The sequence below is a fragment of the Uranotaenia lowii genome, chromosome 1 (assembly GCF_029784155.1).
Source record: "Uranotaenia lowii strain MFRU-FL chromosome 1, ASM2978415v1, whole genome shotgun sequence".
Taxonomy (NCBI): domain Eukaryota; kingdom Metazoa; phylum Arthropoda; class Insecta; order Diptera; family Culicidae; genus Uranotaenia; species Uranotaenia lowii.
Window position 1 is genome coordinate 93,422,705 of NC_073691.1, and position 21,768 is coordinate 93,444,472.

At 37.3% G+C, this 21,768-nt stretch overlaps 2 protein-coding genes across 3 annotated transcripts in view; both read right to left on the reverse strand.

The window, feature by feature from the left end:
- LOC129741138 (ras-GEF domain-containing family member 1B-A-like) overlaps positions 1 to 21,768 on the reverse strand; it is a 132,238-nt gene that overhangs the window by 27,110 nt on the left and 83,360 nt on the right. The gene's annotated exons all lie outside the window — the stretch shown is intronic.
- Positions 17,084 to 19,757, reverse strand: LOC129741153 (uncharacterized). Its single transcript, XM_055732864.1, has 2 exons — positions 17,510 to 19,757; positions 17,084 to 17,451 (listed from the first exon to the last, which is right to left on the reverse strand). The coding sequence occupies exon 1, from the start codon at positions 19,641 to 19,643 to the stop codon at positions 17,721 to 17,723; it is 1,923 nt and encodes a 640-aa protein (XP_055588839.1). The 5' UTR covers positions 19,644 to 19,757; the 3' UTR covers positions 17,084 to 17,451; positions 17,510 to 17,720.

Below are 21,768 nucleotides of genomic sequence, written 5' to 3' on the forward strand. Positions count from 1 at the left end.
TACACGGAAGCGGAAATCACCTAAAACTGTGGTTCAGAGCAACAAATTTGAACATCGAAAAACATTTGCATTAAGTTGAAAACCTTACATTCACCTTTAATTTTTTGCAGTCATATTTAACATAAAAATCAGTGGTGTTTTTGTGACAGTTTAAGACGAGGCTTCGCGGGCCCATTGACTAAGGCCGCGGGCCGCATGCGGCCCGCAAACCCCCAGTTTGACATGCCTGGGTTAACATTTACAGCCAGGAGAACGAAGTCAAATTACAACTCATATTTCCCCGAAACGGATATTTAGCGAACGGCTTTGGAAGGTTAATAACTTGTTTTACTAATAAGATACGGAGTTACGGCATTTGACAAAGTGTTCAGCGTAAAATTCCCTTTGAAGAATTTATAAATTGGCACAAAAACGTGGGTTCCAGAGAAAAAACAAATATGATCATGTGAAGGCTACTTACAAATGCTGCAAAAAATCATAGATAAGTTTTGGATTAAAAACAAAGCAGTCGAGACTCCAGGGTTTGAGAAATTAAAAAAATGTCTAATGAGTTGATGTTTCATAATGAGTCTTAGATCAAAGCAACATCCTAATACGGTGTTCTAACTCAGTAGACCACGACTTTTGCCACCTCAGACAGTTCTGGGTTGATCGGATGGATGGGATCTGCTTCAAATGTGCTGCAGTTAACGTAGCAAGCCGGTAACTTCTTCTTTCTGCTGGCTTGAAATTTGTAGTAAGTGCGCATTATTCGATCTGTGTTTTAATTTTTTTTTGTTTCATCGTAATTCTACCTACTCAGACTTCATTCATGAAAGGCCTGTTCATTCATGGCCTGTTGTTGCTTTTTCCCGATGCTCATTTGGCATGAAAAAGTTTGACCAACACATTCGATCGATTGACGGCGGCCTGTTTTTTAAACGTTTCGCCATGATTCAGCAATCAGCATACCTACCGCCAGTAAGGAAATCTAACGACATCGATTCTCCACCGCAAATCAAATTATGGAGATGCGGTTATTTTGCTAGTAGGATTTTTATGCTCACGGCGACGACGACACGCTCAGCTTAGCGGTTGCCATAGTCCGATGTTTCATGTGGTTGGCAACAGTGTAGAGCGAGGCTATGGGGAGGAAACAATCTTCGTACGTAACTATGGCTTCGAAGCGTGACGTTATAAAGTTTTAGTTTTTCACGTTTCCCGAAGAATGACCGGAACAGTTTCAACTCGGCAGTGTTCTGTTGTTTGGAACTTTTGTGGTAATGATTTAGATACCTTCTTCTTTATAGACTGGGGCCACTTTTAGTCGTCCAGTCACGGCTACCGAGAAATAAAGTTGTGTGATTATCATGGCCAACCAAGTGGCTATAATGACAAAGAATCGTAGTAGGCATGATCTATTGCCGCTTGATAGGCCTTTGTCTTCGGCATATTTTGGTGGTGTTCATAAATGCCAAGAATATTCAGATCGTTTTTTTTTTGACGATGTATGCAGGGCAGTTAATGGGCGTGCTGGCTAAGTCGAAACACTTTTAATAAGAGTACTTCCTGAATTATGTTAAGTATTCAAGTTTCATTCTAAATCTTATCAAATTTGGGAAAATAAAGTATTGAAAGATGACTTGTTCAATGATTTACATTTAGTTTTAACACCTTACTCCAAAAATAGTAAGGAATTTCCAAACACTTCGTCAAAAAATCGTCAAACAGACAAGTTGTGAAATTTTATTTTCTTTTTGTGTGGAATCATTCAAACTCGGAGGGAATTTTCGTACCATTAACATAGTTATACTCCGAGGGCATAGCTCATTCTTGGATGATTGCTTCCAGGGGGGAGGTGAATTGTGCTGGGATATCCCAGTTCAGTATGGCATGCAGCGAACCCCATCCAATCATCAAATTGTCATGCCTTCAAGACATGATGCCCAAGCCCTACGACGAGGAGAGGATGACTCATCCTTAATCCCCACCAGACCGACGACGAAGACGACCACGAACAGCTCATTATTTCCCCCTTTCTAGCATTTTTGTTGGCCGAAAGTCGATAGGGAGCCTCCTACAAGTATGTTTAAGCTGGGTTGGGATGCAGTCTGAAGTTCTTAGGAGCGCTGAGTTTATCGGACGCCTCAAGGATGGGGGAAGTTGAATGGAAGAGATCCTACGCATACACATAAATCGATTTGTCGCGTAAACAGAATTTTTGCGCCTAGAAATGAGGGTATGTGACAAAAGGTTAAAATGCCTTTTATCCTCCTTTCCATTAACGAGGCTTGAAGGAATTTTCCCCGTTCAACATTCATAATCACTTATTGATGATAAAGATGGAGGAATGTTTGTGCTGTAATAACAGAACGTGCCTACGTGAAAGTGATTCAGAGGCCACTTAATAAATGAGACACTTTAGCATTCATCATTTTCTATTCCTAAAAAAAAAAACAAAAAGTATTTTAGGTTTGTTTCAATAATTCCACGGTATTTTGCAGATACCCAACGCCTCCCGAGGAGAAAAAAGTTAAATATTTTGCTCTAAATATTTATCAAAACTAGCTAACTAAATAAAAAGCTCAATATTTATGAAATCTTAAACTAGGAGGAGGCCCCCCAAAATATAAATTAATTCAGGTGTTTGTAACTTAGCGTATGTATAACACATTTTAATGAAAAACAAAATCTCCACGGATTTTCATTAAAAATTTCCTCAGATGCCTCCATAACTTGAAATATACACTAATTTTCATAAGTTCTCAAATATTAAGTGAGAAAACATATATTGGGAATTACACATTAATTTACACTTGATAGTACGCTATACAAGTGACATATGAGGCTCTTTAATAGAGTCAAGAAGTTATACGTGCATCAAAGCGCTTCAAAGTTTTCTTTTTTATCGTTTTTCATACATTTTTCAGAAAGTAGTAAGTTTCGTTGGATCGGAAAAGTATGAAGGAAAAATTTTATAAATCTAAAAGTTTCACAAAAAAGTTTAAAACATGATAAATTGTTATGCATTATAAACTCATAATTGACTTTTTTTTTTTGCTTTTATCCCTTTGGTTCTGATTTCTGAAAGCCTCATATGTGTTAAGCAAACTGTAAAATGATAAAGTAACGTTTCATACCTTCAAACTTTCGACAGAGCAATGAATATTTACAAATCATAATTTTAATGAGGCAATAATCAAAAATCAATTGATTTTGAAAATAATATATTTTTTCACTATTCTGGGAAAAAATTCAAATTTCCAAGTTTTGCAACTGCAATTTATCAATAATCCTTATTCTATTTTTTTTTTTAATTTAAGTACGGAGCTTGATCCAGAGATTTTTAAAATCTGAGAACAAATAACGAATACAGTCTTTTATTTTTCAGTTTTCAAAACCATATCTGCCAACATTCGATATCCGAGTTTTGAATTATGGTTCTGCTTAAACAAACACACACAGGATCTCAGTGAAAAAGAGATCTAATTCAAACTTAACACTAAGGCGTACATCTTTTAAGGACATGATGGCTAGCATCTTACGAATGCTAAAACCACCAGCCCACAGGAAGAGTACTATATAAGCCATGACCGAGATTCGATCTCATGACCTCTGGCTTAGAAGACTTGAACGTTATCCTCTAGGCCACGGTAGGTGGCGATGCTTGTTTTCTTAGAGACAAAATCAATAATTTACAATGCTCAATGCTCAATGCTCTGCTTTAATTCAAATTCTATAGTATTAATTTGTAATTTGGATTGTGCTGCTGAAATGAGATTCTGCTCTTCAATTCTGAATTTTGTGTAAGAAAACTTATATCAATTTATTGTATTATTTTAGATTGTGATTCTTTATAAGAACAAACTTTTTATTCGTTTTGGGAACTGAGATTTTCTAATTCAAATTTTCATTTATAAATTCTGAAGTTACTTGCTTTTTCAAAATTTTTATTCTGCACGATAATGTGAGACTCTGAATTGTATTTTTATGGTTCACAAGTGTATTTCTGTAGGAGAATTTTTATTTTTTTTTTACTTCGACTTTTTCAACTGAAACTTTATTTTGAGGATGAATTTTTAATTAGGATTGATTTCGAGTTTTAATTAACTAAGTTTTATTTTGCTTTTGATTATGCAGAAATATAGCTTGTTGTTGAATTAAAAAAAAATACAAACTGCTACAGATACATATATCTTGAATTAAAATAAAAAAACAAATTTAGAGCCCCCCATAGAAAAATTTCCCCGGGCCACCGATGGCTTAATCCGGCTCTGTAGGTACCTAAAGAGTTCATTGAGTATCTTTTCAAGCCAATACTAATTTCCACGAACAAATTATGGAAATAAGTATGAACAATGTACAATACCCAGGCCTGATCTTAACCTTCAAAAGCTGTTCAGGTCATTATAACCCGAAACGCACATATAGTACATCTTAATCTTCATTCCAATATTCTGGAGAACTACGATTTTTAAGAGACCAAGTATGTTCTATGAGAATGATAATCAAAATTAATGAGTAAAAACTAAAATTTGAGTGAGAAAAACGATTAACTGAGAAATGAGATATAGCGCAGCCAAGCCAAAATTGGATGTCAGTTTTTGTGGGTAAGATTTTTTATCTACCGAAAAATAGGATAGCAGTCATCGAACACCAACAATTCCGAAGATAAAAAAATACTTAAAAACAGCAAATTGTAAGAAATTATAAATAATTTAAAAAGGTTTCCCGGGACTTTTTTTAATCAGAACAAACTACAGATAACCTGGAAAAATGTTTTTAACTTTTCGAAACTTTTCTACGATTTTGAAATATAATGAAACTAGAATAAATTACCTAAACAATGAATCAAATACCATCAAAAAAGGTTAATAATTGCGGTCAGAAGAACGCCAACAAACTACAGGTCAAATTTCCCCGAAACGGATATTTGGCGAATAGCTTTGGGGGGGTTAAACATCACATATCACTTAAAGTTACAAAGTTTTTCCACCATAACGATATAAAAGTCGCTGACATTATCTTAAGGTGGGAAAATATTTTTTTCAATAAGCTTAACTGTGGCTCCAGAGAGCACTTTCATGTCATGCTTTAAACTTCTTCTTTTACCAACAAAGCCAAAACATGTAAGCATCCTGGCAAAAGAGAGACTTGCGTCCTTCATTTAATCTCTGTTATATGTAAACATGCATTACAGAGATTACTACGGCCAGGCCAACCATGTGGTAAATACCGCAAGAGATACCGGAACAAGGGAAGGAATAAAGCGTGGAGTTCCCTGCCAAAAGCTTCATATATGTTTTTATAAAAATAATGCAATGTAAAAGTATAATGAATCAGTAAAAAGGTTGAATCTTACCAAAAATGTTTTTATCGAAAGTATACATTTTTAGTTTGCGCATCCGGTGTGTGAAATATTCACGAGACTTTTCCATAAGCTACAGCGCACTTAACAATGATGGGATTTGATGTTCGTTTAATCTATTTATATTCTAATTCCTTACACCCAAAATAATTTAGAAATTATTTTTATTGGATTTATCACGTAAACCGATATTTTCTTGCATATTTAAATTCGACGTGAATTTTGTAGTAACCGGAATTTTTCAAGTGCGCCCTTCCACAAAATTGCCTCTTGAATTTCACGCAAAATCTAAGTGGATGCTTTAAATCGGTTTCAAGTATTTTTTTTTCTCAAATTCTCATAAGAAAAGGTCAGTCAGCTGACTTTGTTCGTTCTGGGGAAAAAGGTTTGAGAAAGTTGTGTTTTTTCTCTCGCTAGGACCACACCGAAAACCGCGACTTCTGTCAGTTGCCTCAGGATAATTTGGAAGGTGGAAGGTGTCACAATATTGATTTGGACAGTGAAATTGAAATTCCTAAATAAATTTATTTATTTTTTTTTTTTTTCAGGCAACGTAACATTAGATTTCCGAATATCCTGACGGAACTGAGTGCCTTCCAGGGGTTATAAAACGACGAATTCTTGACTGATCCGAACAAGGTAACTTACTTACTATTCATAAAATTCATTTTTATTCATTCCATATTTTTTTGCTATTCCTTCACAATTGAACCAGGGCCGGAAAGATTTTTTTATGATAAATTAATGGTGTTGTGATTGTATTGGGCGAAAATTTTTTTTATTAAAATTTATTTAAAAAGAAAATTCTTGTTTTTTTAAACCAAAATAAAATGATCTAAATAACATTTCAAATTTCAACACTAAACGAATTTCACGAATCTTTCATTATCACGCCAAATCATACTCACTAAAAATCACGTAAATTTTAGTTGATGTGCATTATGCATAAATTTTTATAAGAGCGAGTTTACATATTTATTCCGTAGGATCTACGTGAAAATCAAGTTGATACAAATTATATAGTTTTTCACGTAGCCGCGTCCTTACAAGCCTAACGCCTACTTGAACTCCCACTCAAAACTTCACATTCATGTCATTCTTTGAACATTCATTTTTTTGTCTTTTAATATATATTTACAGCTATAGTTTTGACTGGTAGCTCAAAACTAAAAGACTGTGAAAAAAACTTAATTTATTTGGCAGGCACGGTATGGCATGGTTTATACTAGACTCCAGGCCGCCTTGGATCGAGTCTTATGAGCCAAACTGAAGTTTTTTTTCTATTGGGAGCTTTTACGCGTGACTAAGGAAGCAATATTGCAATTAACCAAAAGTTTCATACAACATGCTCTTACAAGCTCAATCAATCACACTTGCCTTCCGAGCTGATGATGGCTGTAAGTTCAAGCCCAAAAGAAAACATCGAACACAGTTAAAACGACTCTGATCGAAACAAAAAAAAAGCTTAATCAGCATGCTCGGTTGGAAACTCTGGTTCCTATCCATTTTTTTAAGTCTCATTATCAAGCTGAAAAGAAAGCTATTCGGTTTTTTATGAACTGATAAAAAAACTTTCAGGCTTTTTTAAAATAAAACTGCTTAATGACATTTTTTATTTATTTTAGTTATCTCTTCACAAAAAACCGTGTTTTAACTTTGAAGTGTGTTTACTGATTAGCTTCAAATATGTTTTGAAACTCAAAATTTTTAAAAGGTGTTGGGGGAGGTGACGGTAAATTTTGATGCCAGATTACTCAAAAATGCATAAAACGAGATTGCCTGATGTTTAGAAAAAAAAATGACTGAAAGAAAATTGTCTTTCTGGGACTTTAAGTAGTTTTTCGCAACTCCGACGATTTAAACGGAATGTTTAAGTATTTAAACATTTAAACCATTAAAATGTTTATGGGACATCACCTCACTAAGATCACTCCGGCCAAATCCAATGTCAGATTTAAATTTCTGAGAAAATTTCACGCCTTATTTCAGGCCCTGGCACCTAAGGCATCGAATATTTTGGATTTTGGAGCCAAATTTTCCCAATGTGTACTGGTTTATATTGATTGCATTGTCATCACCATCAACCGTACACGACGAGTGCAAGATTTGTCGTAACGTAAAGGAACGAACACAAACAGTAGTAGGCCGTTCCAATGAGCAAACGGCAAGTGATTTTTGCACAACCATCATAACTGCCATCTCTATGCCGTCAACGACGACGTCGTCGCCAGCTCGGATGCGAAATAACAACCTCGTAACCGATTTGTAATGGTTTTGTTTTGTTGCACTTTGGCACGTGCTTATGAGCGATCGTCTCCCCCCCCCCCCCCCCCCCTCTGATTTCCCTTCATACCACACAAAGTTAGTCTGGGGACTAGTGCACAATATCGGGACGAAAAAAAACAAAAAGCAAAATCGTCATTCCTCGGCTACTTTGTTGAACTTTATTCACTTTTTATTGGCAAATGTCATGTCAGCACTACCTACTGCCTGCTCTTGGAAAAGTTTTACTACTAACTGACAGCCTCTCGACAGAAACAAAAAAAACACATTCCACAAGCAGCATTTCGCATGGAAGTGATAGGAAGAGTTATGTTCCGCTGCTTGATTTTGCGGTCACATTTTGTGGTGACAGTTTTCTAAGTCACCGGTTGGACTAAATCATGTCACGGTCGGTTGAACTGTAAGTAGTTTCAGCGCGGGCAGGCAGAGCGTTGTACCTAATCGGATTTAATTTTTCCGCTGATAGTGTGGTGAAGCTTCCCCATAAATATGAAAAGTTTGGAGGTGAAAATTTCCAAGACACCGGGCTGTACAATTTCGATGACACCTGTCAAATAAATATGAGCTCATCAGTTATACAAATAAGATGGGAGAAGGGGGGCCACACGAGACTGGCAAATTGTTTGATGGAATTTTCAATGACAAAAAAGTGAATGTTTTTTCTTTCATATCAAAGCAATTGACAATATTTTTGCACATTCAAGATGAATCTATTAAACAATTGTTTTGTGCCATATGAAATATGAGAAAACTTGGATTCCTTTGACGTTTTTAAATAACTTACACTGAACAGAATTACCATTATATTTGTTCTAGATTTTACTTAGTCTTCCGCTATGTTCAACAGACTTTTACAAACACACATCTTTGAAACACAGAGATAACTTCTACATCCCTTCTTTGTTTCCCGAATTGTACAGCCTCACTGAGAAAAATAGACCATCTAATTAATACAAATAGCTACACCAGCCAATGCAAGACAACTGCGAACAAGATCGGGTAGCCAATTTTGTAAATGAGGTGCTTTTTAACAGCTCGTTAGCGCGCAACAACTACCTACTACTACTTAGTAAGATAGTGGTAGGCAGTTTGCGGGTTATTTAACACAGATGCGACGGACCAAAGAAAGGCGAAAACTCAGGTGCGAATATTGTTTTGAATTTAAAATCAAACATGAATGCACTTTTCTGTGAATAAGATGTGATTTTAATTATTTCCTTAAGTGATCCAAGGCGTCTTTACCGCACCAAGTTTCCATTGCTTGACCAAAACACCGAACTAATTTGGTACCTGTCAGCTTTATTTTTTGCTTTTATGCAATTCCTAGACTAACGCATTCTAAAAGCTGTGGCATATATCGGGACTAGAGTCAACGCTATGCTTATTTCAACTCGGACTCTGAAAATGAAAGTATCCTACTTCCAGTTATTGGGGAGAATAATACTTTGCATTGCATATTTGACGGAATTGCCAAGTTAGGCCTAAACCAGGTCAATCACGTGAAAAATTATGAAAATTGTTATTTTAATCTTCTTTTGACGAATATTATTCATATTTAACAAACAGACAACAAATAATCCTGTTGAATGGAAAGAACTCAAATCCTATTCAAGTCACTTCAGGTGTTGCATAAGGCTCACATTTAGGACCACTTATTTTTATTTTGTACGTCAACGACATTACCTTCACCGTTGAAAATCATAAAATACTTATACATGCCGACGACATGAAGCTATATTCGGAAATAAAAAAAAACCATGAAGATATGAATTTGTTCCAGAATAATGCAATGGTGTAAGAAAACTTTACTCGAATAAAATGTAAAAAATGTATCTCAATATTATTTAGCAGAAAACTATAATCTCCAAATATTTTAATTACACTAGGAAATCGGGATGTCAAAAGATGTAAAAAAGTGAGGGACCAGTGAGAGATCTAGGAATTATCCTGGATTCCAAACTTACTTTTATTGACCACTTATAACACTATTATACATAAGGCGAATAGCATGTTAGGGTTTACAAACTTTAAAGACCCGTATAACATCAAAACTCCATATCTAGCGTAACATATCATGAGGGCGAAACTAGCAGTGAGCTCGAAATTAGAAAAACGAGTTTAAAATTTCGGAACATCTAATCAAATTCTATCGTGAATTTTAATAAAAAATTTAGAAACGTCGCACAATGGGGAAAAAAGTGTACAAACCGCGAAGCAGTTCAATATCTTTCGTCCTACATGAACCAACTCTATGAAAATATACTTTCCTTTAGTGAAAATTTCCGGAGAATCGATTGGACATAGTTTCAGCCGCACGAGCTTACGGACGCAGATATAGTGCCTTTTTAACCCCTTATTCTCCTATATTTTGTAAACATTCCAAAAAAACAGATTTGAACTAGGGAATTATGAACGAGAATAGACCTATCGTGTGTAATTTTTTCAGAGGAATCGAATGAAGGTTATTTGAGCCATCGCACGCTTCAGAAAATGGAGTTATGGCTGTTTTACATTCAATTCCCCTACATTTTTCAAATCGTTAAGAAAACGCATGTTCGGACTTGAAAATTTTGAATCTAATGGGACGTATCTTGAGTGATTTTTTCCGAGGAATCCAAAAAGGTTGCTTGAGCCACCGCACGCTTTGTAAAATGGAGTTATGGCTGTTTTTACCCTCAATTCCCCTGCATTTTTTTCTGAAATCATTGAAAAATGTAGGGGAATTGAGGGTAAAAACAGCCATAACTCCATTTTTCAAAGCGTGCGGTGGCACAAACAGTCTTTATCGGATTCCTCGGAAAAAATGCGTAAGATAAGTCTCGTTTGGTTCAAAATTTTTAAGTCCCATCATGGTTTTTCTGAACTATTTAAAAAATGAACGGGAATTGAGGATAAAACAGTCATAACTCCTGTTTTCGATGCATGCGGTGAGTCAAATAGGTATCGTTGCATTTCTCAAAAAAAAAAATAAGATATTACCCATTTGGTTCAAAATTTTCAAGTCCCAACATGGTTTTTCTAAGCTATTTGAGAAATTTTGGGAAATTGAGGGTAAAATAGCAATAACTCCTGTTTCCAATCCGTGCGGTGGCTCAAATAGGCTTCGTTGGATTCTTCGGAAAAAATCACATAGGATTCAATCCATTTGGTTTGAAATTTTCAAGTCCGAACATGCTTTTTTCTGAAACCATTGAAAAATGTAGGGGAATTGAGGGTAAAAACAGCCATAGCATTGATAAAGTTTAAAATGTATGATTATTTTCAAATAATGAGCATCTGCATTATTGCGAACTGGCAACCGAAAAAAGAAGGTCGTCACCTAGAAGGTTCACCATTCAGACATTTCCGTCACCTGGAAACTTCACTATCCAGAAATCTTAGAGATATTTCTGAAAAACTATGTGAGATCTGTTGTGGAATATTGTAGCATTGTGTGGTCTGGAATATGGAATTGAAAGGAATATGAAACTTGAAATACCGGATCAGCCAATAAAAAAGGGTTAGTGAATCCAATTTACGAACTTCAAGTGACCCAATCGTGGCTGTAACTGTTTATTTATCGACTCCCACTGCTGCCTCTTTCGGTTGCTCGCGATATCTAAATAATATATGTAGGTACAGTTGCGTTCAAAAAAGAATGAAATCACGTAAAGCTGCGCACCCACTTCCATCTTTGACAAGCTGCCATTTCTCTCTCGGTTGATATTTTTTCATGAAAATTTCACACAATCTAGTTCAACTACCCAACTAAAACTCCACAAAATTTGTAGTCTTGATAATGACGGGAAACAAAGTTACACATGTTCCCGTAAAAAAGGGAAATTTGGAGTTGCTTCACTAAATTTGCTGTATCTTTGACAATTTTCATTGAAAAATCTTGAAATTTTGTCAAAAGATGTGAAAATGTTTGATCTAATACCAGGCCAAGTATCGTCAAAATCGATGAACGTGATCAAAAATGATGCCGGGTTGAAAATGAGGTTCATTATCGCCCAGCAGACGATTTCATTCTTTTTTGGACGGATGTTTATATGGAAATCATCGTAATCCATGTATTCTTGGTATTTTCTTTCTCAAAACTAAAATTTATCACAAAGAATGTTGTAAATTGATGGGAACTTTATTCTTCCTTTGTTTAGAAACAGAAATTGTTCCAAAAGAACTGGTATTGAAACACAAGAGCGAATAGAATATTCGCTTAAATTGTGGATCAAATTTGTTTATCGGTATAATTAGCAGGTCATTTCTGAAGCTCTGTTCTTCTTATTTTGAACTCTGTTGAAACATTTTCTCTTTCGAAACAAAGAACGAATGAAGCTTTTAGCAGTTTATAACATTTTTTGTGATAAATATAGGTTTTGTGAAAGAAAATACCAAGAATACATGGATTACGATGATTTCCATATAAACATCCGTCCAAAAAAGAATGAAATCGTCTGCTGGGCGATAATGAACCTCATTTTCAACCCGGCACCATTTTTGATCACGTTCATCGATTTTGACGAAACTTGGCCTGGTATTAGATCAAACATTTTCACATCTTTTGACAAAATTTCAAGATTTTTCAATGAAAATTGTCAAAGATACAGCAAATTTAGTGAAGCAACTCCAAATTTCCCTTTTTTACGGGAACATGTGTAACTTTGTTTCCCGTCATTAAAAAGACTTCAAATTTTGTGGAGTTTTAGTTGGGTAGTTGAACTAGATTGTGTGAAATTTTCATGAAAAAATATCAACCGAGAGAGAAATGGCAGCTTGTCAAAGTTGGAAGTGGGTGCGCAGCTTCAAGCGATTTCATTCTTTTTTGAACGCAACTGTACATAACTGACTTGTTGACTACGAACTAACCAAACAACTAAAGATAGAACATAATCGATGAGCAGACTCAGATTCCAGTTCACAGATCGCGCTAGATACCATCAATATGGTGTTAGATCCAGCAGCAGCATCAAAATCACTTCACGCAAACGTAAACAAACCTTGCGCACGATAGCTGCCTGCCTGGTGTTGTTGTCTTTCGGTTGATTATTTATTTGGCCCGGCAGCATTCGTTTTCCCAACTCTTACAGTCAGACAACATCTCGGTCGACTGGCCTGCCTGCCTGTCTACATCTTCACCTCGAAGCTTGACGACGCGGCAGCGCGGTCCCCGATCTGTGTCATAATAAACGTTAACCTTATATCAGCGGCAATCGGTCGGTGGGTTACGTAAAACTGCGAACTGACTGGGCTTTGGAGATACGACCGATACCTACCTACTAACTGATTACTATTTTCCACTAAACTTAAAGATGCAAGTAGGCGACGACGACGGACGATCGTGCGCTGCATACCGGCCTACTTGAATCGGCGCGATACTCTTGAGAGTTGAGATGATTTGAGTTTCAGTAAATAAATACCTTGTAGAAACCCAGCAGATCGCTTTGTCCGATCAGATCCGCTTAGATAGTACTTACTGCGGACGGAGTGTGGGTTTTTTTGCAGTGCGATTCGATTGCACCTTTTAATGCACTTCCAACAAGAGCTGCTGCGGCTATTTAGTCAACAGCATCGTATTACCTACTCGCTAGGGAGAGGGAGATGCTCAACAAGTGGAAAAATGAATAGTGGAGGCACAACCTAGTAGGAAGATTGATATTTATGCGTGGATCGGTTGCGCAACACCGTCTTCTCCATTGCCGGTGTACTAAAAAAAAATGATGCTTGAATATATATAAATGCGTTTAACTCGAGTGTTGGGTTGGTGTTGTTTCCTGAGAAGCGTTGTTTTTACGCCCTTACGCGTTTCAAACTTGTTAAAGCATAGCAACAACAGATGGTACAGTTAGTTCAATCGGTTTTAGTTAGATGCTGGCTGGAAGTGCTGATATATAGGAAGTGCACAAAGTCGTCGACTAGAGGACCCGGTCGCAGCAGGCGCTGCACACTCCAGATGATATCACCCATTCAATGTCAATGCATTTGCAAGGAAAATTGCTTTCCTGATTTGATAGGCTTGCTACGATTGTATCAGTGATTGTATTGTGTTGCGAAGAAGAATTAGTTATGGCGACGCCGATTCGCTTAATTGAAGTGCTAATAAAACAAGTTAGAAGCTTTACCGGTTTTCAGGAGATCGACTTTCCTCCACAGAAACTGATCTCTGGTCGTGGGCGAACTAGCAATAGGTACATTTGCTGTGAGCGTGAACTGAGTCAAGAAATTATTTTATTAACTAGACCTCCAGTTCAACTTAAACATCGCTTCTCACCACCGGAGGCCGAAAGATAAATTATTCTACATAGACAGCATGGCCTAACCTAGCTCTTTATGTTTACTTTAAGCACATCGCTGTCTATGTTGTAATATCTAAACAAGAAGAACCAGCTGCTTTTAAGAGCATACAATCCTATGAAGGGTACCATTAATCAATAATGTCAGTATTTTTCGATAACTTATAAATTATTAACTATAAGTTTGACTAGATTTGAATACTCAATTGAACGATTCGGGTTTATAAATTCTAGACCGCTTCCTTCAGCAGATATTCACATGAGTAAGTAATAGGTAGTGTTGATTTCATGAATTCAAATGGCTCCAAGTTCCGACAAGTTAGTCAGCGCTAGAATATTGCCTTTTAAAGTAAGACCTAACCTCAAGCATATTCTTGGCATTTGTACTAGTAGTCTACATACGATAGGAACGCAAAGCTCGTTTTCTAGGAAATGGCTCTGGTCCTGCTATATTTAGTACCAAACAAACATTATTAATCCTCTCTGGCTGCGAAGCGGCCAACAGACGCCAGGCCAGTAGGTAATGCCGTTTGTAGTGATTCGATTATTTCCAACGACCACGTCGTCGTTGGCCAGCATAGCGCCAGGCGATGACGACGACGACTCACGGATCGAACCCTGCGCTACCTCTAGCATTACTCTACCCTACTCTACTCTACTCTACTCTAGTCTACTCAACTGAATGCAGGTCCAGTGAGTCCATTAGTGGCCTTATCTCGTTGTACACTTTCACTGACCGATTAACTTCAAACGACCATCCTCGCCTGTACCGTACACATGTAGGTAAGTTCATACAGGTTTGGCACATGCGGAGAGCGCGTTACTTTCACCGAGTAGGTATAGAGTTGTAAGTGCATCTGGTTTTCTAGATAGTGACCATTATCGTAAATGGATCGATCCCTTTGATTGATACCTTTCATGTTGATTATTTTCTGTTATTTATAGGTTTAGTAGATGGATTTTATTTTGTCTGATCTATGATATATTTATAAAAATTGCGCCGGAAAAATAATGCTAGCTTTCAGTTAAATTCTGCACTGCATATTATTCAGTGCATTAACTGTCCATCAATAGTTTTACCAGGTTTACCTGGTACAATAACCTACTGGGTAATAAATAGCACTCAAAGTTGATTCTCAGACAGATTTTTCGAAGTTCCAACTGCAGTTGCATGTTGTATTTTGTATAAGCGATAAAAATAAAAATGCGGAGAGCCATATGATTATATATAGTCCATATAGAGATGAACTTCTGAAAACTGGAAATTTCTATAATAAAAATATTGAAAAACATATCGTCTATAAGTTTTTGAAACATGAAAAACTCTTGATGCTCTATTAATGTGTTTGAAGCGTGCTACTTCCTAAAATTGAGCTTAACTTCTTTTTACAGTTTTATGTAGAGGTTAATCACCTTTATTTATCATCCTTAATTTATGTTATGTTATTTATCGAACTTATCGGCGAAAAGTTATGTTATTAAGTTATAAAGAACATTTGAAGATAATGAAATTTATTAGCTGTTTAACAGGGGTATATCTGTTGGCATTGAAAAATAATAAATTCAATTGGCATCACTGCTGGCGTCTTGCGAAATATTGCATGAAAAGCAGTCATGCAATACCTCGCTAGGCACCCAACAGTGATTTCAATTGAATTTATTGTTTTTCAATCCGGACCCGTGCGAAAGGTTTGTCCATGGAGGGGTTTGGATGTTAAACCCTTAACCCCGCAAATTCATTGTTTTGAAAACCTCGTAATGTAACACAAATATGATTCTCAGACAATATTCAGCTACAACACTTCAATTTTCCGTTGTTCAAAGTTTAAGAAAAAAAAACAGATAAACTTGCTTAGGAAAAAAGACTGTTGATCAGCTACGGAAAAATTTCACTTAGGCGGCATCCATAAATTACGTAACGCAAAAAAATCACTTTTTCGACCCCCTCCCCCCCGTATGTCACAGATCGTAACGTTTCGACGTACCCCCCTATGAAAATTACGTAACGCTGATAATAACCCCCCCCCCCCCCCATCTTCTCAGGTTTTTGTTTACTGATTTCTTCAGGCAAAAAAAGATTTTACCATAAATTTAAATTTTTTAATGTTCTTCAAAACGGAATATATATCTATCCAAATCGCTTCTTAGTACTCATTGATGATAACTCTCTGATAAAATATATTCATTGTCTTATTGCGAGTTGCTCTGTGCTTGTTAACTAATCATCTACCTTGTTTACTTAATTTTGTTCATGCTCCTGCAGAACTTATTATGCAAAACATACTCCTTTTAGTAATATTCGTCGGAATAACCAAAATTGCATTTTTTATACCAATTTAGAAAAATAGTAAAATTTTCGTCCTATGGTTGAATTGAGTTCTTGGGGGTAAATTTACAAATATTCGGTTTTCCACTAGATATTTCACGTATATTCAATACACTTTTTAAGGAGTCTATCTCACAGTCTTCAAAGAGGAAAGGTTTCAAACTAGTTTCAATTATGTTGTAGCTTACAAATTTTAAGCTGATTTTGGTATGCATATCATTCTGCAAAAATTACATGACTTAAAAATAGTTGCGATCAAGCTGAAATTTTTAAGGAAAAATCGTTACGTAACGATGAGCATACCTCCCCCCCTCCCCTATGTCACAATTTGTAACGCTAGAGCTTACCCCCTCCCCCCCCCCTAGGAGCGTTACGTAATTTATGGATGCCCCCTTAGTGTCAAAAAAAAAGTTGAAGTTAGAAACTTTATGACTATAGTACTTCGAAAAATAGCTACCATTGGAAATTTATCAAAAATTCTGTGATCCGTATTTTGAAAATCTAAAGATGCGAAATTGTGCCAATAAGCATCAACACTTTTTTCCATTTTTGTGGTCATGATCTTAAAAAATTTCAAAAAATGTTTCCTTATGTGCAACGTATAGCTTCTAACTTCAGCTTTCTCAGTAACTAAGTTAAAACTTTCTTTAGCATTCCGTGGCTGATCTACAGTCTATTTTCCGAAGCATGTTTTTTCGGATTTTTTTTTGTCATCGAGTGCAAAAAATCACGACTCGTTCCAAATTATTCACCTTTGTAGTTTAATTCAAGTGAAATTTAAGCAAAGAAATGTACTCACATCCTTCTTCTGCATCGGTAACCACAGATTGACTGATGAAAAATATCATCCCTTGTTGTTACGGCCAAGAAAGACACCGACTAAATTTCGAGAGCAGTTGTATTTGTTGATATGTTGCTTCAAAACTGTAATAATACATATTTTTAATACATTTCTAGTGGTTTTAAATTGAAACTCTAACTTACAGCTTAGTCTGCCTTCTCCAAGGCTTGGCCTATTCTTCTTGTCAAGTGTTAACAAAATCGAGTGATTCCTGTGATGAAATCGTGTATCCTTTTTTAGAAAATTTCAGCTAATTTTGATTAATTATTCTTTTCTTTACTTACAGGTTACAGCGCGGAATTCAGCGGAACCACCGCAGTAACGGAATCATCCGTATGGACCGAAACAGATGACTTAACCTGGAACTCAGGAATTACGATTCCTGGAGGATATTTATACTATTAAACGACTGAGGTTTTCAGAAAAGATAGCTGACTTACGTGACAAATCGATCTTTGCGTATGCAAACGAATAAATACGAATAAACTTAGCAACTTTTGGTTTTAGATAAAAAATCGACTAATGCACATAAAATGCCAACTCACGATGTACACGCTTGTAACAATTTGACTTAACCACATGCGGTCTTTCCGTTCGTTTCCCTGTCATCATTAACTATCATTACGTAAATCGGTTTTCCAACCGTGATGATTACGGCAGGGTTGCCTGTTTGCCGACATCCTCCCTCGGGTGCATCTCGGTATCCTCAGAGACTGCACTAGCTCGTCCAACATCCAATAAAGCAAGGTGATGAACCGCTCGACGTAGAAGTCCATTGGCTGTCCTCACGTAAACTTGTCGAACTTGATCGTCTGACCCAGCAACCACTTCCTCAACACGTCCTCGCATCCATCCGTTTCTCACTTTGTTATCGACCACCAGGACTAAGTCCCCAACTTCAATTGACCGAACTTGTTTAAACCATTTAGATCGACGACGTATGATTGGCATGTATTCCTTAAGCCAACGTTTCCAAAAAACATCCAGCTCATGTTGTATAAGATCCCAGGTAGTCTTCAGTTTACGATTTTCTTCTACTGGTACAGCTGGTTGCTTTACCCCGTTCGAGCTTCCCAATAAGAAGTGGTTAGGGGTAAGAGCTTCGTATTCTGCTGCATCTAAAGGTAAGTACGTCAGAGGCCTACTATTAACTATGCCTTCAGCTTCTACTAAAAGTGTTTGCAACCCCTCATCATTTAATTTACCCTCTTCATACGCGCCTTTAATTGCACACTTGACAGATTGAACGAGTCTCTCCCACACGCCCCCCATATGAGGAGCCCCTGGCGGATTAAAAGTCCACTTCGTTTGACAGTTCGTAAATGTATTGGCTAAGCCCCGATTAATTTGTTCTCGTAATACCCTTGACGCTCCTTGGAAATTCGTCCCATTATCACTGTAGAATTCCAGAGGCGCTCCCCGGCGGCTAATAAAACGGCGGACACAGAAGATACACGAAGCAGTAGATAAGTCAAACGCCACTTCCAAATGTACGGCGCGTGTAGTTAGACAAGTAAACAAACATACCCATCTCTTCACTGATGAACGTCCTACTTTCACAAACAGCGGTCCAAAGTAGTCAAGCCCAGTAAAGGTGAATGGGCGTTCATGATCGGCTAATCTAGCAGCTGGTAATGGCGCCATGATAGGATGAGAAGGTCTTGCGTTCCTGACTTTGCACATTTGGCAATCAGCGCACACTTTCTTTACAACTTGACGGAGTTTTGGTATTGCATAGCTCTGACGGATTTCATTCACTACAGTCTCAGAATTAGCATGATGAAAACGACGGTGATACCAATCAACAAGCAATTCAGTTAATCTATGTTTCCTTGGCAAAATAACAGGATAACGGACGCCATAAGGAACTGTGTTCGACGATTTTACACGGCTGTTTTCTCGCATCACGCCTTGATCATCCAGGAATGGAACTAGTTGATACAACCTGCTACTCGAATCGACCTGCTGCATCGTTGAACTTTCGTCATGGCTCTTGGTATTTGTCAACAAACCCATTTCTTCCGGAAAACTTTCCCACTGGACTTCCATCATGATTGCTCGTTCCGCTGCCAACAACTCATGTTGCTCCAAAACATCTGACTCTGCGCGATGCTTCTTGGAGATGATATTTTTTAATCTAAGAGCATATGCTACAGCTCTGTGCAGTCGTTCCCAGCGAGAAAATCGATGATAACCAATAATTGGCTCACGGTGAAGGTGGATCAATACCGTTGCTTTTTTTTCTTCATCAGTGCTTATAGGGGAGTCTCGGCATCTAGGCCAATGGTCTTCGGAGGACTTCAGGAAATTAGGTCCATCAAACCAGCTACTGTCGTTCTTGAAATATGGTCCGCTGCCCCACTTCGTTGCTTCATCTGCAGGATTCATTTTCGTGGGAACCCATCTCCACTCATCACCTCTGGATAAATCCTGAATTTCGCCAACTCTGTGAGCTACATATGGACGATAGTTATGTGGATCTGCCTTTATCCAGGAAAGCGCCGTGCTGGAATCAGTCCACAAATACCGTTGTTCAATATCGATGTCATGGTTTTGCTGGACAAATTTCATCATACGAGCCGCCAAAACACAACCTTGTAGTTCAAGTCTTGGAATTGTAACTGGCTTTAGTGGTGCTACTTTCGCTTTGCCTGCGACTAATCGCGTTTTCCAAGAACCATTTTCACTCATTGTTCGTAAATAGATGGCACAACTATACGCTGAATCACTTGCGTCCGAGAATGCATGTAGTTGTGCATGAAGATAAGTTTCCTCCACGGCTCCAGGGAAATAACAACGGGGTACACGGATATCTGCTATATAGTTGATCATCTTAGTCCAATTGATCCAGCGCTGATGTACGGCATCGTCTACAACCTGATCCCAGCCAATGCCAGATCGCCACAAGTCTTGGATTAACAATTTTCCATGTATCAAAAATGGTGCTAATAATCCTAAAGGATCGAAGAATGTCATCACGCAGCGTAAAATTTGCCTTTTAGTAGGTCGCATTTCTGTTTCTAATAGTTCTTTCACTTCATCGCTCATCTGTGTTGCAAACTCAACTCATCACTCCTGGGATTCCAGAGCATTCCCAAAACTCGCTCTCTCATCGAATCGTCTCTTGTCAGATCAAGTTCCTTGTCTGTGACATTCGGCAGCTCTCCTAAAGCTTAGTTCTTTTAGAAATGGGACAGTTACGAATGCCTGTATCTAAAAAACCATTCGTTTGAACGAAATACTTTCTATGAAGAAAAAGAAGGTAATGTTATGATCTTTCATGAAAAAATTTGAAAAAAAATATTTACCGTTTTTTATTAAAGAAATTTCTACTTTATTCTTGGTATCTCCCATTGGCCGGCGCACACTTTTTTCAGTCAAGGTATTGATCAGTTTCTCCAACTTATGCTTCGTAAAATCTATATTTTAGGTGGCTTCACCCTCCTTCTTCAATTTCTGATACTTTTTGGTCCAATACTTCTCTGGAAACTGGAAACTGGAAGCATTTAAGTGGATACAGTTGTTTCGAAATGAAAAAATTTGATTATTTTTGACCACATTTTTGAACGTTTTTTTTTCGGTACCGGTTTTACAGCTTATGAGCTTTGGAACTATCAAAAAATGGTTGTTTGAGGTTGGATTTCAATGAGTCATCACTAGGCGACACTTTCAGCTTATCGGAGAAAATTGTTTTGGACATTTCAGCGATCTACCCTTAGTTTTTCGTTTATTGAAAATTAAAAGTGCTGGTATGAGACTTGACTTCCTTGATGATACTTAACCGTTGTTGCCGATCATGTGCTTCTCTCCAATGCTTGATTTGAGCTTTGTGGACATTATTGACAGTGTTTGCATACTTATCCACCACAAAAACTCAGTAATTCTTTGAATAATCAACGGTTTTGTCAGCTATCAATTTGATAATGACATATTTTCAAGGAAACTGTGCAAAATTATTTTTTTCTTTTTCTCTCGCATCGTACATATCTCAAAAACGCGTAAATTTTAAATTTTGAAAAAAATAGGTCGAATAGTACTTTTTACAGCCAACAAAATGCTGTCAAAATTTTCAATATCCAATAACTAGTTAACGAGCTATTAGCAAATGAAAGTGTCCCATTTCTAAAAGAACTAAGCTTTAGATGTTCAAGAACGGCTTCACTATTAGATCTCCAGTTGTGTAATGCAAATCCCCCTTTACTATGCACTGTCCTCACATCTGTTGCCACCTCCTTTGCCTCTTCCTCTTTCCCAAAACTTTGCAGGTAGTCATCAACATAGTGACGGCAAACTGCTGCTTTTGCTGCTTTAGGGTACTGTTCGCTGTGCTGTTGTGCGTTGATGTTCTTCACATACTGTGCAGATGCTGGAGAGCACTTCGACCCAAACGTTGCTACATCCATCAAATATACGTCAGGTTGCTGTGAGGGATCGGATCTCCAAAGAAAACGCTGCGAATTCTTATCTTCCTCTCTTATCCGTACTTGATGGAACATTTCCTTAATATCTGATGTTACTGCAACATTGAACAGACGAAACTGGAACAACACGCTAGGCAAAGAAGAAAGCTGGTCAGGGCCTTTAAGTAGAACACAGTTTAACGAAATTCCATTCACCTTCGCAGCAGCATCCCACACGAGCCGTACTTTGCCTGGCTTCTTCGGGTTCGTAACGGCTCCTAGTGGAAGATACCACACTC